The sequence below is a fragment of the Delphinapterus leucas genome, chromosome 14 (assembly GCF_059928025.1).
Source record: "Delphinapterus leucas isolate spDelLeu-1000000601 "Yukka" chromosome 14, BTC_Dleu_Yukka2, whole genome shotgun sequence".
Taxonomy (NCBI): domain Eukaryota; kingdom Metazoa; phylum Chordata; class Mammalia; order Artiodactyla; family Monodontidae; genus Delphinapterus; species Delphinapterus leucas.
In genome coordinates, this window is record NC_143142.1 from 23,038,866 (window position 1) to 23,056,588 (window position 17,723).

General features: G+C 58.6%; 1 protein-coding gene and 1 pseudogene across 1 annotated transcript; one reads left to right on the forward strand and one right to left on the reverse strand.

Annotated features, from left to right (window-relative positions):
- Positions 1-644: 644 nt before the first annotated feature.
- OSM (oncostatin M) lies at positions 645-10,194 on the reverse strand. Its single transcript, XM_022550804.2, has 2 exons — positions 10,061-10,194; positions 645-9,417 (listed from the first exon to the last, which is right to left on the reverse strand). Exons 1-2 carry the CDS (start codon positions 10,163-10,165, stop codon positions 8,845-8,847), a joined length of 678 nt encoding a protein of 225 aa, XP_022406512.2. The 5' UTR covers positions 10,166-10,194; the 3' UTR covers positions 645-8,844.
- Positions 10,195-11,077: 883 nt separating this feature from the next.
- On the forward strand, positions 11,078-13,581 carry LOC149747569 (uncharacterized; annotated as a pseudogene).
- The last annotated feature ends 4,142 nt before the right edge of the window (positions 13,582-17,723 follow it).

Below are 17,723 nucleotides of genomic sequence, written 5' to 3' on the forward strand. Positions count from 1 at the left end.
TTTCCTGAACTCAGAGGCAATAAACAGAACAGGAAGCAGCCCCGCGGACCCACTCAGCCTGAAACCGGCTGGCCCTGAGGTGGGGACTGGTGTCCCCTCCCCCAGACAAGCTCACTGGGGCCACCCTGACCCGACCCCAGAGCTGATGTCAGGGAAGCAGCCAGGCCCTCTCCCCAAACCGTCCTTCAGCGCCAGCACGGACTGAGGAAACCATTCTGAGGATGGTGGGTGGGAGGTGATGTGAGCCTCAGGCCTGATGATAAGATGGAAAGAGTAGAGTAGCCCAGTCCCAATGGGCAGGGAGGACAGAGGGGTTGAGGCCCGGCTGAGGTTGGACCGTCCTCCTCCTGGGAAGAGAAGAAAAGATGAGCTCCCTGAAGTCAGGGAGGGACAGGACCAGGTAGGGGAGGAGCTGGGGGGAGCCGAGAGGAGAGGGCCAGGCTGCCCCCTCTGTCCTCCAGGTAACCTGGGTATGACACCCGTCCCCGCTACCCTGCACCCTTGAGCCACTCCAGCCCTGCTTCCCATGCTTTCTGTGGCACGTAGCTGGCCCGTCGCTGACCCCAAAGGCCTTATGAGCTTCTCTCCCGCCTGCATCCCCCAAAGCAAGCAAAGCACTCACGAGAGTCCCCTGTTATCTCCGGTCCTAACACCCACCCCCACGGGAGACACTTTAATCCTGGTTTTGCAGACATGGAAACTGAGGCTCAGAAAGTTGAACGATTTGCCTAAGGTCACACAGGGTGCGATGGAGTGAGCTCTCCAGCCCACGACCCCACAGCCTCCCTCAAACTGGAGCCAGGAGGCCAAGCGTGGTCCAGGGCTCACTGGCAGCGGGGGCCAGGGGGGTCCCCAGGATGAGTCAACCCCAGGATCCCCTCCTCCTGCCTGGGCCGGCCGCTCAGCTGCTTATCAGCTGCAGGACTCCGTGACACAACCCCGCTCCGAGCTCCTGCCCAGCCTGGCCTCCTCCACCCCTGCCCCACCCCTGGACCCCGCTTCCGCTTCCTCCCTTTCTGGGTGGGACCACGCCCGCCCCAGGATCACAGTGGACTGTCTAGAGAGCTGGAGTCCCGCAAGCCCCTCAGTGGCTGCGGTCTCCCCAGAGTCCACTCTGGTCAGCAGGCTGGCAGCAGGAGACCCTCACATAGGGGGAGGACAGTGGCCTGTAGTTCCTGACCCTTAGGCTCCCCTCCAAGAGCCCACCTACCTCCTAAAGTGGTGTTAGCCTGGGAAACTTAAAGACCACCCTGGCCTCTGCCACCTCCATGTCCCCACTTGCCAAGGGAAAAGGTCAGAAACAATGAGGGGGGTGTCAGGGGGGTGGGGTTGGTGGTCTCTTCAATCAGCCAGGCCTCAAGGGCAGTCCTAGCTCTGCCACTCACGGCCTCAGACATGTGACCTCATTGCTCAGACCCCAGGTCCAAAAGTATAAAATGCGACACAGTGTTGTCAACCTGAGAGGTTAGCATCACCCTCTGGGAAACCCTGCAGGCACAGAAGACATGCCTGAGTGACTGATAGTATTATTATCTTAGCTGTTAAAACTTCACAGGTGGGGCCCAGAGAGGGGAAGTGACTTTTCCAAGGCCACAGATTAGTGGCACATCCCCAACATGTGGGCTGCATGCCTCCCTCAGGTTCCCAGACAAGGAGTCAGGAATCCCAGGTTTTAGTCCTGATTAGCAGTGGGGATTCCAGAAAGAACCTTTTAGGAGTCTCGGTTTTCCCGTCTGTAAAACCAGCCTAGAGAAGGCCATCCGTCTCCAAGGATCCAGAAAGGCTCTTTGAGGTGTGAACTACGGGATGGGGTGGTGGAGGATAGAGAAAGCCTCCCGGGCACCCTGGAGCGCTGGACGCAGCGGGGGTGAGGGCCAGGTCCGGGGCTCGCGGCCCAGCGCTCGCCAGCACTCAGCCACTGAGCTTAGCCCCAAGCCGCGGGCTGCAGCGCCCCCCACTGACCAGTGGGCAGCAGGCACCGTGGCAGGGGCACCTCCAGCCCTGGGTCCACCTGACTGGGTCAGTGCCTCCCCTAGGGCTGGGCAGGGCAGGATTTGGGGATTGAGGAAGTTGGGGTAGATGCCTGGGGCTCGGAATGGAGGGTAGGCCGAGGCCGTCAGCCAGGGCAGGGAAGGAGGCCAGCAGAGGGGTCCTGGAGGGGCCTCTGCCCTGCTGAGCACCTGGCGGCGGGGTGGGGGTGGGGGTGGGGGGGTGTGTGCATTGAGGACTGGCCACAAGGGGGTGCCAGAGACCTCATGCAGCGGGCCTGGGGTGGGGGCTGCGTGCCTCCATCCAGTGGGAGCTCTGGGAGGAGGGGCGGGGGTGTGAGGGTGGGTAGGAGGGAGAGGAGGGGGAGGAGGGGGACTTCTGTCCCTTCCCACCCCCCTCAAGCCCCAGGACCACCTAATCCCCACCCAGGACAGGTTCTGGGGACAATGTCCCTGCCGTCCCGGGAGCCTCTCCCCAGTCCTGGGGAACTGCTGATGGCAAGATTGGGGCCCAGCCCCTTCTCAGGTTATTTATGCCAAGGTGCCGCCCGCCCCTCTGCCCCCCGGTGCCAAACTCTGTGAAGACTTTACTTACATTTCTCCTTTCTCCCCGCATGGTCCCATGAGCTGGTGCCCCCACAGTTAAGCCCATCTTACAGAGTAAGCAAAGCACAGAGAGGTCGAGTCCTCTCTGGGTCAAGGTCAAAAGCGTAGGGGTCATGACCTTGACCGACCACACACCCCAGAGCCTCCCTTGAGAGACTTCACTTTAGCAAAGACTCACTCTCTTTTCCCGAAAGCAGAGGCAGGCAGGGGCCACCCTGTGACCCACCACAGCCCCTTCTGGGGGGACAGGGACCCTCTACCTGCCAGGTCTCCATCCCAGGGAAAGCTAGGCTGCCACGAACTCAGAACCCTCCACTGCTCTGGGGAAAAGGGAACTTGAGGGCCCCTTGGGAATCCAGGAATCAAGACCCCCAGGGGTGACCCCTTCGGGATGGCAAAGCCAGGACGCCGGCCTCCCCATCCAGTACTCTCTCCTCTGCCCTCTAAACCTGCCATGATCTTTAACCCCTCAGGTTTCCACATGACACTTTCACATCTGGTCTGAACTCTACCTCCACAGGCTCAGAGAGATGTGCAGGGCACATCTTACCATGCCCATTACGCGGTCGGGGAGACTGAGGCCTGGAGAGCCGGATGGGCCATCAGGTGCCCCCGACACATGAGGGAAAAGGTGATGTTTGCCTGTGCTGAGGATAAATTTGGGGAAGCCTACCGTAGTCTGTGCCACACCGGACCCTCCAGCGTCTGGCGGGGTGCTTGCTGGGTCTTCAGTGGGGCACCATCGACGTTGGGCCAGGCTCCTCTGCTTCTCTCTCCTGCTGAATCTTCTCTGGAGACAGCTCCTCACCCCGCCCCCGACTTGACTTCCCGTCCAGGGCCGGGTAGCCCCGAGGCTCCCCCCACTTCCACCCCACCCCCTGGCTGAAGGGTTGGGGGCAACAGGGGCCGGGAAGCCCAGGTCCCTGGCCAGACTGCACCTGACACAGGTGGGGCAGGGTCTTCAGGCTGGTTGAGGGGAGAAGCAGGGCCAGGGGTGGGGAGGGGTCGTCTTGGGCCCGGCGGCCCCTGCCCTGTGCTGCGTGGCGAGGCCGCCGGGGCCTGACTCACGGCTGACTGGGCCGCGCCCAGCCCGCCAGGGTGATCCAGGCCGGCATAAGGCGATGACTGGGCAGCCCTCCACATGACCGGCCGGGGTCGGCCTTAGGTGTTTTGACTCAGACCTGCCACAGGCCGTGTGCACCAGGGCCATGTCCCCTTGTCCCCATCCCTGGAAGAGTCACAGGGCTGCAGCCAAACCCCCGGACACGGTGCCCCTCAAGCCACCACTCCTTGCCCTGGCACCCACCTCAGAACCCGGGAGCCACCTGGCCCATCTGGTCCGCCCTCCTCCACGGGCTCTGGGGCCCCACCTGCCCAACCCCCTCCCTCAGAGACCTTCGCCCCTCCCCGAGTCAGTGGAGCCCAGCCCTCGGGGACGCCCCAGGAAGCAGGGAGCGGGGTTGGCTGAGCCCAGGGCCTCCCCACTCTGACCGTGGACTGTGACCCTTTCCTCAGCGTGGAAAAGGGGTTCTGTGGGCACTCCGGGTCCCAGGCCTGGCGTGGGTGGTGGCGGTGAGAAGGGGGAACAGGAACAAAGACAGAAGAGCTGTGAAGAAAGAAACCAACAAGGAAAAGGGAAAATGAGGGAGAGAAAATAAAGAGGACGTGGCTCTGGCACCTGTTCTGTGACAGCTTATGACGGCAGCGCCAACAGACCCTGCGTTGCATTGTTTCCCAGAAAATCTCTGCTCTGGCCTGGGAGGTGGCCAATTAACTGAGTCTGTTGTGCAGACAGGGAAGCCGAGGCTCAGCCTGGAGGTTACACGGGCCACGGGGCTGGGGTTTGAAGTCATTTTGCTGAACTCCCAAGTACTTTCCTGTCCCTTGAGAGAGAGAGCGTTCAAATCACATCAGAACTGGCGGGCAGCGAAGGCGCTGAGGCTATGGAGGCCAGAGACCCAGATCTGCCGTTTGCAAGCCGGGAGTTTGTTCTTTAGACAGACTATAAGTGCTGGCACCCCATCCTTGCCTTTTTTCCTGCAGTTTCCCTGCCCTCCAGGCCCCCCCGTCCCAGGAAACTTTTCATCCGTGTGTGTCATGTTCAGGGTTGACTGAGGGGCTGTGACTGTCACCCTGAAAAACTTGAGAAAGAAAAGAAAACCCAGCTTGTGGTCGATTCCAGCAGCAGGGTTGCCCGAGGACTCCTTATCTCCCTGACCCTGTACCAGCTTGCCCATGGCCTGCGGCTGCTTTGTCTCTTCACATGAGCCACTTGGGGGAGCATATGCTATTTGCAGGCTCACAGGGCATCGCCACTCTGGGAAAAGCATGCCTTGTGGGGGATCAGCTTCACACTGTGGCACAAAAGCATTGTTAGAACCCCTCCCCCGCTACCCCTCACGCCGGATGGTCATGGGAACCCTGATCTCACAGCAGTTGTCACTGTAGTGGGGGGGTGGGGGGCGACGATCCAAGAGGGCTCGTTCTGACTCCAGGTGCAGACATCAGAAACGACCCCTGCAAGCTGCCCTGCCCAAAGCCCCAGGGAAGCCCCGCCAGCCACTCGATGGGGAGTTAAGGAGGAGGGGCCTGGGAGGGCAGGAGGAGGGGGAGGGGGAAATGCAGGCGCTGGGAGGTCAGGATGCCTGGATGTGTTGGGGGCCAGCTGAGCATGTAGCAAATGCAGAGATGAGCTGGCAAAGTTGGGTGGGCCTGAGAGCACGGCCCTGGCCGGCTGTGCTGAGGAGTTTGGAATCGATGCCTTGGGCAGCAGGATGGGAGGGAGTCATCGAAGGTCTGTGAGCAGAAGACATGACAGTGAGATGTGTCCAGGGAGTCAGGACCTGGTTGGCGGTGGGGAGAGAAGGAGGCACATGCCAGGGATAGGGTGTTGGAGAAATCACAGGATCAATGGGGAGAGAAGAGGTTGAGGCTAAGGGAGATTGAGGGAGGTACGCTGGGGTTCTGGAACTTCAGTGGGGGCAATTAGGAAGCAGAAAGGTGTCAGCTTGGGGCTGAGTTCAGCCTTGAGGCACCCACAGGGCACCCAGCAGATGTTCTGGCAGCTGGGTCTGTGGACCTGGGCTCAGGCTGGAGGTGGCACCTGCAGCTGTGGTCTCATCAGGAGACAGTGTGGGATTGACAAGTCCTCACTGATAGGACCCCCAAGAACCCCACCCCAGAGTCTGGGGCTCCCTGATCTGCTTCCTGCTGGGGGGGTGCAGCTCCAGTTCAAAGCAGCCCCAGACACCTCTCCCGGGGCTTAGCCACCTCTCTAGAGGCTGGCAGGGGGCCCAGGCAGGGGTGAAGAACAACTACCCTGGGCTCCCTAGCTCTTCCTCCGCAGACCAACTTCTGTCCTCTCCGTGGGCAACCACATGCTGCCTTAGTGCGAACTCCCCTTCTGCTCCGGGAACCTGAGGGTGCCTGGCTTTCGGTGTCTGCCACCTCCCACCCAGAGATTCCCAGCAGCCCAGCCCGAGGAAAGTCCCCCACCCCCATGCTGGGGGTGCAGCAGAAAAGAGCAGAGGCCGGCCCCTGCCCTTGGCCACACCTGGGTAGCGCCTGTCTAGGCCAGGCTCCCTGCCCTGCTCCTCACTGAGCTCCTGCTGGGTGCCAGGTACTGTGCTGAGAGCAGAGCAAGGCAGATGTGGTCTCCATCCTTGGAGACTCCAGGCTAGCGGGGGAGGCAGACGGCAAAGCAAACCAAGAGAGGCCCCCCACGCGACAGTTTTGAGAAAAAAAATAACCAAGTTGTTAGACCCAGAACACGGATGGGGGTAAGAATAGCCGAGGATGCACTAACCAAAAAACAGAGCACAGCATTGCAGACAGAGAGAAGAGCATAGGCAGAGACCTTGTGGTGGGAGGGTACCCTGGGCATATTGGGATCCCAAAAGTGGCTGGTGTGGCAGGAGCCCGAGAGCAAGAGAGAGCCCATTGGGGGGCAGTAGAGACCCTTACTAAGTGCTTGGTAAACAGCCTGGAATATATTGGGCGCTTGCTGGTTGGGAGTAAGAGACCTGGAGTTCTAGCCCCAGCACTGCACTAACTCGCTCCGTGACATTGAGCAAGATGCTTCCCCTCTCTGGGCCTTTTTGATAAATCAGCAATGCCCTCACTCACTATATCCTCATCCTTGAATGCTCGGAGCCTTTGCCCTAGCTCTTCCTGCCACCTACAGGCTCCACCCCTTCTCCTGTGCGTCATTCAGTCCTCAGAGTAGACATCACCTCTTCCAGGCACCACACTGACAACCCACGTCACCTGACTCTCACTCTCTATTACATCACCGCTTTGTTTTTGCCAAGCTCAAGCTCACACTGCAACCTCAGATGCTCCTGTTGGTTCTTTTGCTTGTCTGTTGTCTGTCTGCCCCTGCACTTGGGAGCTCTGTGCCCCCGGGGACTCGTGAAATTGTCAGCAGAGTTACAGAGGCTGAAAGGTGACAGGAGGATGCTCCTGCCCTGGCATCTAACGGGCCTGAATTTAAAATGTGCCCGCCCCCGGTAAATTTGCTCTGAGGACTCAAACTCTCTGAGCCTCGGTCTTCTCATCTGCAAAGTGGGTTATATCTATTGCAGGGAGTCCCACACAGGGCTCTCTTCCACCCCATGTTAAGTCCTGTTCCCACCAGAAATGGGACTGATCCAGGTCACGTTCATCGGCTTCTGTGAGCCCTTCCTTTGTAGCTGCTGCCTCAGCATGTCATCAGCCTATAGATGATCCTTCCGAGGCGGGGCCCTGAGCATCCGGAGAGAGCCAGGTGGAATCCCTATCCACCCTGGGGCCCTTCAGGAAGCAGTTTCAAGCACCTACCAGGTTACAGGCCACATGTGAGGCAGGATCTATTATTATCTTGTCTGTTTCACACAACACACATCAGCACACATACCCCCAGCCAGACACCCACAAGGGCCCAGAGCAACCCATACACTCCATCCTTCCTCCCTCCCCTCTGGCTCCCAAACCCCAACACCCCTGGTCCCCAACTTCTCAAGAGAGACCCATTCAGAAACAACAAACACCTTGTCTGTGTTTGAGATGCCCCACAGTCAGAGCCCCCAGCTGACTGGGGTGTGCGACTTCCCTTCCTGGATAGAGCAAGGACCCCCCAGCCCAGGCCCCAGGTGGTGGATGCTTGTGGCCTTACCACATAGGGACCCCCCGCCAAGAGGCTCCCCCAAATCCTGTCCCACAAGGTAGCAGAGAGACACAGGGGCTTTAGAAACCAGGCAAGTTTTAAATATACGTTGGCACAATATTAACATTAAATACACATTATAAATAAGCCTTATAAATAGGAAACAGATAAAAACTGATTTAAAAAATCTATAAATTAGTCATGTCCCTCCAAGGAATTGGCCCAGCAGCTTCTGGGACCCCCTCCAGGAGGGCAATGGTTTCAGCATAAGAAAATACCATGATGTACCACCAGGGGGAGCAGCCAGCACCCAAGACCCAAGACCAGGCGCTTCCAGGTGCTAGCTAGGAGGTCTCTTCCAGAGAACTCAGTCTGTGCCCAGTGGCCATCAGTACTGTGTATCCCCATGTATGGAGAGAATTTGATATCCACCCTATGTCACAGAGTCCCAGCAACTGACAGGCAGAGAGGGCTTTACATGGCCCCCAAGCCCTTCGAATCACAAAGAGAAAACTGAGGTACAGAGAGGTAAAGTGGCCTTACTGAGGCCACACAGCAAGTTAGGGACCAACCTTGGACCCCCCCCAAATCAGTGCTCTTTCTAGTACACTCTGCCCCATCACAGCTGCCTAAAGTGAGGTCATCCAGACATCCAGGGGTCTGGCCCGAGACGTGATGAGGCATAGGAGGCCAGCTCAGGCCCTGACCTCCCCGCCTTGGAACCAGGCCACTAGGGAAAGGAGGAAGTATGGGGGCAACGGCCCTGCAAGTCATGAGAGGGACAGTCCGGCAGGCCTCCGGGCAGCAGAGCAGGGGGTGGCAGCCAGTCTGGCCATGAGTCATCCTGTGTCATCAGACCCCTGAATCAATGGAAAGTTGGCCCCGTGTGGACCTGACCTGGCCACCCCACCAGACTGAGGAACTCAGGGCTGGGGGGCTCAACAGCCTGACCCTATGTCCCTAGCCCAGCCCAGAGGAGGTAGAGGGGCTGCACGGCTCCCACCCCTTAAAGTGCACTTCTGAGAGGCGGGGAACAGAAGGGAGCAGGGTGGCAGGCCCTGGGGCTGCGCCATCCTGCAGAGTACCTGCTGACCTTTCACCCTAAGGCTACCGGGGAAGCTGTCCCCTCGGCATGAGTCTCCTGTCCCTCCGGAAGGGCCCCGTCCTGCGGGCCCCCCCTCTGCAGGGCCTGGCGAGGGCTGTGTCTCCAGGGGCCCGGCAGGGGCTGTGTCTCCGGCTCCTGCTCCGGCTCAGGCTCTCCCCCCACTCCTGGAGGACCTGCCCCACAGAGTGCATGAAGCGGTGGTAGCCGTGCAGGAACCTGCAGCTCTTCAACTTGTGCTGGAAGGCGTCTGAGGGCGGTGTGGGCGGTGGCGTGGGCCCGGGGCCTGGCTGAGTGGGCTCAGGTGTCTCTGCCTCTGAGGAGCTGCGCAGCAGCTGGGACATGCAATGGATGTTACTCCTGAACCCGCGGACGTTCAGTCCCACCAACTGCGGGGCTTCAGGGAGGTCCTGATACAAAGCAGTCAGTCTGTGCAGGACGAGGCCCAGCGTGGCATTGAGGGTCTGCAGGAAGCCCTGTCTGCTGAGCCCCCGCAGGGCGTCCTCGCTGGGGAAAGCCCCAGGGCACTCCCTGCAGTGCTCCTTCAGTCCTGGCGTGTCCAGGCCTTGGATGCGGATCTGTGGGGAAAGGACAATGCAGGGGTGAGAGCTGGAGCCCCCACCACACACACACACACACACACACACACACACACACGCACACACACACGAATCTGCTCTGCTCAGCCTTGAACCGCTGGACCTCATGTACCCCCCCCATCCAATCCTCCCATTGTACAGATCCAGAAACTGAGGCTGAAGAGGGGCGAGGACTCCTGGATCACTGCAGGTGAGGTTAGAGGTATGCCAGGGAGCTGGAGGGGTGACCACACAGGTGGTGATTGTGGCATGAGGTGTGTCATTGGGGAGGTGACGGGAGGTGACATGAGCTCAGGAGGGTGGGACTGTTCACTGCTACATCCCGGTGCCTAGAGCAAAGCCCGTGGTAGGTGTGCAATGAGCACATGGGGCAAACGGACGAATGAGGCAATGGAGTTGGGGTTCACACTCCAGGCCCACTAAGCTGGGGGAGCTGCACTGCCTACTTGGCATCTCAGGGTTAGGTCTGGGATGTTCGCCGTGGCCCAGGAATAACACGGAGACTCGTTTTCCCCCCAGCCTCAGATTGAGTAGGGTTTGGGCCTGTCCTCTCTGGGACTCACTGCTGCCCTAACCCCACAGTTCTCTGAGACTCAGATGCCCCCAGGGGCCGGTCACTCACATAGGGGTCCAGGAGCGTGCTGGTGTCCTGCATAAGGTCCGCCTGACGCCGGAGCTGCAGGAGGAGTTCATGGTACTTGCCCAAGCACTTGCTTGTGGCCGTCATGCTCAGGAACAGGAGTCCGAGGATCACACCTGGGGCAGAGAGGGGACATGTCACCTACCTTAGTGAGGAAGCCACAGGTGGGTGCCTTTCAGAGAGGAGGTCGCTCAAGCGGGCCTCAGAGGGCACAGCCCATCATCCTCAGCTTTTTGCCATTGGGGGCGGGGCTGGGCACGGTGCATGCACGGGGCTGCCTGCTGGGGCCTCCCCCACCTTCCCAGCGAGTCACCGCCCAACACCCAAAACAGTGGTTGCAATTCACCAAGTAAGACTTTGAGAAGTGGTGGTGGGGCCTGGCTAGAGTCAAGCCTGCCAAACTCAGGAGCTGACCTGGGGTGGCCCAGGTGGGGCTGCTCCCCGCAAGTCCTCTGGGCTAAGGGGTGACCATTGCTGCAGGCCCTGAACCTGCTGTAACAGACCCCACCCCCCCACGCAGGTGTGCTCTGGAGGGTTTTGCAGCCCAGGAGCAGCCAGACACCTTGATCTATGTCTGCAGAACCAGGAGAGGCTGCCTTTCCACCCAAAGTTTCCATCTGGAAAGGATACGTGAGACCATCTCGTCCATGCCCCCATTTGACTGACAGGAAAACCAAGGCCCCAAAGGAGAAGGGCTTGCTCAGGTCACCCAAGGCCAGCCCGTGACCCCATCTCTCAGGCCTCCCTCCTCTCTCCGTAAGTGGCCACTTTTGTCAGGCCCACCAGAGATGCTGTGAGCCAGAACATTCTGGGGGGCGGGTATAATTACCACTCCCCTGCCTCCCCCCACCCACCCACAAGGCCCTGGCAGCCACGTGGTCGGAAGGGCCTGTGGCGCAATGGCCCGGAAGGCAGTGACACCACCTTCCCTTCCTAAGAATTGTGGCCCCTTGGGGAAGATGCTGCTGGGGAGGCCAAGGGGCCAGGCGCCTAGGCACAATGACTACCAGGCACCCCTCGCTGCCCTCCAGGTACCTGCTGCTGGGCTCGGGCAGGGGGGCTGGTGTGGGCACAGCGCACGTGGGACTAGGGTGCCTGCATGGGTGTGCGTCTAGATCTGCGCGAGGCTCGAGGAAACAGCTGGTCACACACAACCGTTGTGTCCCATCCAGGGCAGGGGCCCCGGGCTGCACGTGGGGGTTCCCAGATTGGTGAGATTGAGGGTTCCAGATGACGTCACGTGACTCTGTGTGCATGTCATCCCGTGGGTGTGGCTATGTGCGCTGTGTGATTGTGTGGGCTCCAGGGCCCCCAGGCCCGGCTGACAGTGTCCATTCATCCCAGAGCCTCCAAATCGGGGCAAGAAGGAGGCTCCACAGCCCTTCCAGACATCACACCATCACGCTGCTCAGCTTCTGCGTCTTCCTCCTCTGCCCCAGCACATCTCCCACCTCCCACCTGCTTCCCTGGCTTCTCCCGCAGTGATCCCCTTCCCTCACTCCCTTGCTCCCAGAGTTGACTCTACATCACCCTCCCCCTGGAAGCCCTCTGGTAATATCCTTCTCTACCCTGTGAAGATGCTCTGTTCTCAGTGGATCCCTCTCTTTGCCTGACCCCCTGGCTCTCTCCCCTTCTCAGCATCCTCTGCCCGGCGCCTGGCCTCCCCTATTCCTGGAGGACAGAGGGTGCCCCTGCTCCCCGCTGGCACCCATGAGCACAGCAAGCAGGTGCTGGTGGGGAGGAAGGAAGTACTTACTGAGCGGTGTCCTCCACATACACTGTGCCCGCATGCTGGGTGACCGAGCTCTGGCCTGCGCCTGCCGGGGGTGACACCTCCAGGCTTGGAGCCCTGCGGGCTGGCAGCCACTTTATGCCCGCCGGGAGGATTGGCCAACACCTCGTGAGGTGGGTGGGGAGGGGGAGGGGGGAGGGCAGGCCTTCTGGGAACATGACCCCAAAAACCAAAGTTTCCACAGGCGGCCAATGGGCGCTGGGTGCGGTGGCATGCCTGCTCCTCCTCCTGTTTTCTTCGAATTCGTTCTTCGAGGTCAGCCCCACGCCCAAGGATGATGCAAACCGCAGCCTCAGCCTTCCTGGGGCGAGCAGGGAGCAAGGGGGTCCATGCTCGCTGCAGGGGGCTGTGCCCGGGGTGGAGGGGAGAGTCCACCAGCTGGGCTCCTGGAGGGCGCACAGCCCAGTCCCAGCCCAGGAGCCATCGGCCTCACAGGCCTCTGTGGTTTGGGGCTGAAGGGAGCGAGACATCTTCCTTCTTGAGTGCCCTTCCCGCCCTCCAGCCAGGGCTGTTGGGACATCTGTGAGCGGAAACCACCGGGCTCTGGGCACAGAGCCAGACCCAGGCTGGCAGCCCCGAGATTGTGGTTCTGGCCCCAGGACCTGCATCCTCCAGTGGGGCTCTCAGCCATCTCCTTTCCCCCACCAGGCACCCCTCACATAACCAGCCTTCCCCATCCCAGGCCCATTGCCCACAGCCAGGCTCTTTTTCTATAGACAGGGCCCTCTAGGGAGAACCAGGCACTTGAGGCAAGAGAAACAGGAGATTAGGGTTCAAGCCCACTGACATGCTGTGTGATCCAAGGCAAGTCGCTTAACCTCTCTGGGCCTCAGAGCCCCACCCACCCACCGTAAAATGAGGATTCGAAAAGTATTTCCCAGCCACCTCACAGGGCTGCTGCAGTCATGGACATACAAGGCAAAAGCCCTTTGAAGGCAAAAGGAAAGATGAAAGTCTGATTCTAAGTACTAGCTGTCGGGAGGTGGGGTGGGGGGCCGGAGGAGATGGGGAGTTGCTGCGGCGACCGCTAGGGACCAGGTTTCACTTTCTCTGAAAGATAGTGATCTTGAGTCAGTCCTCTGCTTCTCACAGATGAATGAAGGGGCCAGAGACAGCGCCTCCCGAGCCAACCTGCTGCTTCAGCGCAGGATAAACTGAGGCCTAGGAGAGGGCAGATGAGGGGGTGGAGGGGCTGGCCCTGGCCTGCATGCCATGCCTGGCAGCCCCAGCACATCCAGCAGACCTGGACGAGGGTCCTTGGCCTGCACCCTGAGGAGCTCGGTGGGGTGGAGGATGTCAAAGGCTGAGGAGCCAGGGTGGGGCCCTTGGGGGCTGCCAGGGAGGCCTGAGCTGCTCAAGCCCTGTGGAGCCTGGACTAGGAAAGCCAAGGTGGCCAGAAGGAGGAGGGCCAGTCACGCTCCCACCCATCACCACCCCGGCACCCATCATCACCACCAAGGCCGTTCCCACCAGCCCTCCCCTCTGCAGACACACCCACATCGCTCATTTATGCAGTCAACAAACTTTCACTTGGCCGCGCGCTTTGCCAGGTGTTGAGGATCTAGCAGTGGGCAAAACCAGAGGCACCCCACCGCCAGGAGGCTTCTCCTCACCCCCACCCACTCCCTGGTGCCCAGCATGGTCCTCATCACATCGTTGCCACCCCTGAGGGCAGATTCTGCCACCCCTGAGGGTGGAATCCGCCACCCCAGTTCCGGATTCTCCTCCCAAGAACGTCACTTCCGCTCGATTTCTCATCTCGGTGCCCACCTCCAAGAGGCGGCTTCCTGGGACCCCGGCCAGTCTGGGATCCTGCTTCATTTCACATCCCTGATCTCATCTTGCTATAGCCCTGGGAGGGAGAGCGGCCGGCAGGGATGCCTCAGCTCTCTTTAACGAGGAAACGGAAGCTCGGAGAAGCTCAGGGCCGGGCTCCAGGCAGGAGAGCCAGGTCTAGCTGGAGAGCTTCGTGCCCCTCTCAGGGGCTCCTTGCTGACCGGCCTCCACAGTCGTGGGACAGCCCGGTGCTTTCACCCCTCGGTCCAGAAGCTATAAGATCTCCTCGGTTTAAAGAGGCCTCTAAGACCCAGAGACGTTGAGGTCGCCCCTCCTTCAGTTGCCCTTTGTAGAAACCTTTAAGAGGAGGGGGGCATTCAAACTAGGGCTGTCACATCTGAAAGACCTCGCTCTGAGCACGAGGCTTTAAACTTATATATTAGTTTGCTTGGGCTGCCATAACCAAATGCCACAGACTGGGGGGCTTAAATGACAGAAAGGTATTTTCTCACAGTCCTGGAGCTAGAAGTCTGAGATCAAGGTGCCGGCGGGGTTGGTTTCATCCTAAGGCCTCTCTCCTTGGCTTGTAGACAGCCGCCTTTTCATGGTCTCTTCCCATGGTCACCCCTCTGTGTATGTCTGTCCTGATCTCCTCTCCTTATAATGACACCAGTCATGTTGGAGTGGGGCCCACCCAATAGCCTCATTTGACCTCGATTACCTCTTTCAAGGCTCTATCTCCAAAGACAGTCACGTTCTGTGGTGCTGGGGGTTGTGACCTCAACACATGAATTTGAGGGACACAATTCAGCCCCTAAAAGCTTGCAAGAAGAGGGCATGGTTGGAGGGCAGCAGGGAGCGGGGACACTGGCAGGGGGAACCCGGAGCTGGGTGGGAGGGGCCGTGATGTGCAGGAGGGCGGGGAGTGCCCCCAAGGTGAGGAGGCCCCGCTCCCCATCCGAGCAAAGCGTGAGGGGAAGATGCGTCAGCGTTTCTGGTGAGGTCAGCGCCCGGTGACGTCTCTCTCGCCAGCAGGAAGGGCTTGCAACACGGCCCTGCCGGTATAAATAGGCTCCCCGACCACAGGGTCCGGGCTGTCCCCTCTTCCCGGGCCACGTCAGGCAGGTCCGCGTGATTCAGAGGGGAAGAGAGGCCCGGCTTGGTTCCTCAGAACGCTGCTTCCTTGCCTTTCCGGCCCACCCTCCGGCTGGGGAGCCCTCCATCTTTAAACGCAAGGACAGGATTCGGCATGGCCTGAGGGGCAGGCCAACACTGGAGCAGGGGGTCACTGGGCTGGATGCAGAGGCCGGCGGGGTGGGGGGCAGAGATCAACCCAGGTTCTGGTCTCCATCTGCTTGTGGGCCCAGTGTTCCTGGCCCAGTCACACCCCCTTTCTGAGGCTCAGTTTCCCCTCTGTAGACTGCAGTGCCACAACTTAGTACTAAAGAGACAAAACAACCCAGGTTTTAAATGGGCAAGTGATTTGAACAGACATTTCTCCAAACCAGACACAAATGGCCAAGAAGTACATGAAAAGATGATCAATATCATTAGGAATCCAGAAAATGCACATCAAAACTATGAGATGCCGCTTCACCCCCACCAGGGCAGCTATAATCAGAGACAGACAATAAGAAGTGTTGGAGAGAATGTGGAGGAGTCGGATCCCTTGTGCACTGCTGGTGGGAATGGAAAAGGGTGCAGCCACTTTGGAAAAAATATGTCTCTTCCTCAAATGGTGAACATAGAAATGTCATACAACAAACAATTCCACTCCTGAGTATACACCCAAGAGAACCAAAATCATATAATCACACAAGAGCTTGTGCACAATTGTTCACAGCGGCATTTATTCACAAAAGCCTGAATGTAGAAGCAACCCAACTGCCCATCAACAGAAAATGGATTTTAAAATGTGGTCTCTCCATTTATTCAGCCACAGAAAGGAATGAGGTACTGATGCATGCTACAATGTGGATGAACCTCAAAATCATCATGCTCAGTGAAAGAAGTTAGTCACAAAAGGCCACATAGAGACTCCCTGGCAGTCCAGTGGTTAAGACTCCACGCTTCTACTGCAAGGGGTGTGGGTTTGATCCCTGGTCGGGGAACTAAGATCCCATATGCCACACGGCGCGGCCAAAAAAAAAATTGACGAAAGGCCACGTAAGATTCCGTTTATAGGCAATGTCCAGAATAGGTGAATCCATAGAGACAGAGAGTAGATTAGTGGTTGCCAGGGAGTGGGGGATCTGGGGAACAGGGGTAGTAGCTTATGGGTACAGGGTTTCTTTTGGGGGATGAAAATGTTTTTGAACTAGATGACTGCACAGTCTTGTAAATATACTGAAAACCACTGAATTATACACTTTAATGCATTTGATGGTATGTGAATTGTATCTCAATTTTGAAAATGCAGGAGCAAATGCTGCCTTACTGGATGGTCAGTGTAATTCAGTGAAGAGTGCACGCCAGTGCCCGGCCCATAGCAAGTATCCGATGACCACTTATCCCTCCTGCCGCCGGGGCAGATGAAGGTGCACATTTGCTTATGTCACAGGGTGACTTTGAGGGCGGTTGGGAAACATGTGTTACATAAACACCGGGTGAGCAAGGATCTTCCAGGGCCCCCACGAGGTCATTGAGGTCACCATCAGCTGGGGGGTCATTTGACTCAAGACCTGCCACAGTTCTTCTGGGACCTGGTATGTCCATGGGGATGGGACTCCATGCCCTCTCCTGCACCCAGTGGCTCCGCCCAGTTGGGTAACTGACTGATCCTCCTTCCAGGGGCCTGAACACCTATTCAGGGAAGGGCAGAGGTGGGGGGGAACTGGCTACTGTGCAGGAGCCTCACGCCAGCCATCGGCCCCCAGACCAGGCCCTGCCACGGCGAACCCCTAGGCCGAGAGGAAGGCAGGTGGGGGCTGATTCGTCTACTCTGAGGTGGGATAACCAGGAGCTGAGGGTGCAGACGGCCCCCACCCCCAGGCCACCCTCTCTGAGCCCAGGGGCCCCTCTGTGAGATTCGGGGACAGGCGAGATGACCACAAAGAACCCACAACCCTATAACGCCCCAGGGGTCCCATGGCAGCTCTAAACACTGAGATGGCTCTATAAAGAAAAGAAAACCTAATCATTAAACTGGATCAGGAAGTCCAATGGAGTTCTGACTTTTCTCATGATGACAACATACGACGCCTATTTTGAAACATCATATTCTTTTTTGTTTTTAAATACATTTATTTTTGGCTGTGTTGGGTCTTTGTTGCTGTGCATGGGCTTTCTCTAGTTGCAGTGAGCGGGGGCTACTCTTCGTTGCGGTGCACAGTCTTCTCATTGCAGTGGCTTCTCTTGTTGTGGAGCACAGGACCTAGGCGTGAGGGCTTCAGTAGTTGTGGCACGTAGGCTCAGTAGTTGTGGCTCGCAGGCTCTAGATCTCAGGCTCAGTAGTTGTGGCATGGGCTTAGTTGCTCCGCGGTATGTGAGATCTTCCCCGGGCCAGGGATCAAACCCATGTCCCCTGCATTGGCAAGCAGATTCTTAACCACTGCACCACCACGGAAGTCCCGAAACATCACATTCTTGCCAAAAATGTCTTGATGTCCCAGGCACGTGCTGTCTGCCCAGTGGTGACATTCGAGCCCATTTCTGCAGCTCTTCTGGGTGCCGGGCCCAGTTCTGGCCCTTTCACGTGGGCCAGATCTCTGAACCCTCAAAACCTCCTAATGAGGCAGAAATCATGGTCTCCGCCCAGTACGTGGGGAAACTGAGGCCTGAGAGGTGGGGAACTTGGCGGAAGGTCACACAGCTGGGAGGGAGCAAAGGCTCAACAGAAACAAAAACCAGCGGCTCCCAGAGCCGGGAGAGGGGAGGTTGGCTCTCATGGGGGTGGCTGCCAGGGGAGGACTTGGCAGCGGAGGTCAGTATTTCCGCAGGTTTGCAAAGACAACGTTGGTTTCATTGGCGGAAAGGCAGAAAAGAAATGCTACAAATTCCACGTTGAGAGAACTGCATGAGCTGATGGGCAAATAGGACCTCACTGGACCAGTTTAGAGAACAGCGGGTGTGGCTGGA

Excerpts from the sequence above, each read along its gene's own strand:
- OSM (XM_022550804.2), bottom strand. The coding sequence starts at position 10,165 with ATGACGGCCACAAGCAAGTGCTTGGGCAAGTACCATGAACTCCTCCTG. Across the intron at positions 9,418-10,060 it reads GCACGCTCCTGGACCCCTAT|ATCCGCATCCAAGGCCTGGA; the intron begins GTGAGTGACCGG and ends CTTTCCCCACAG.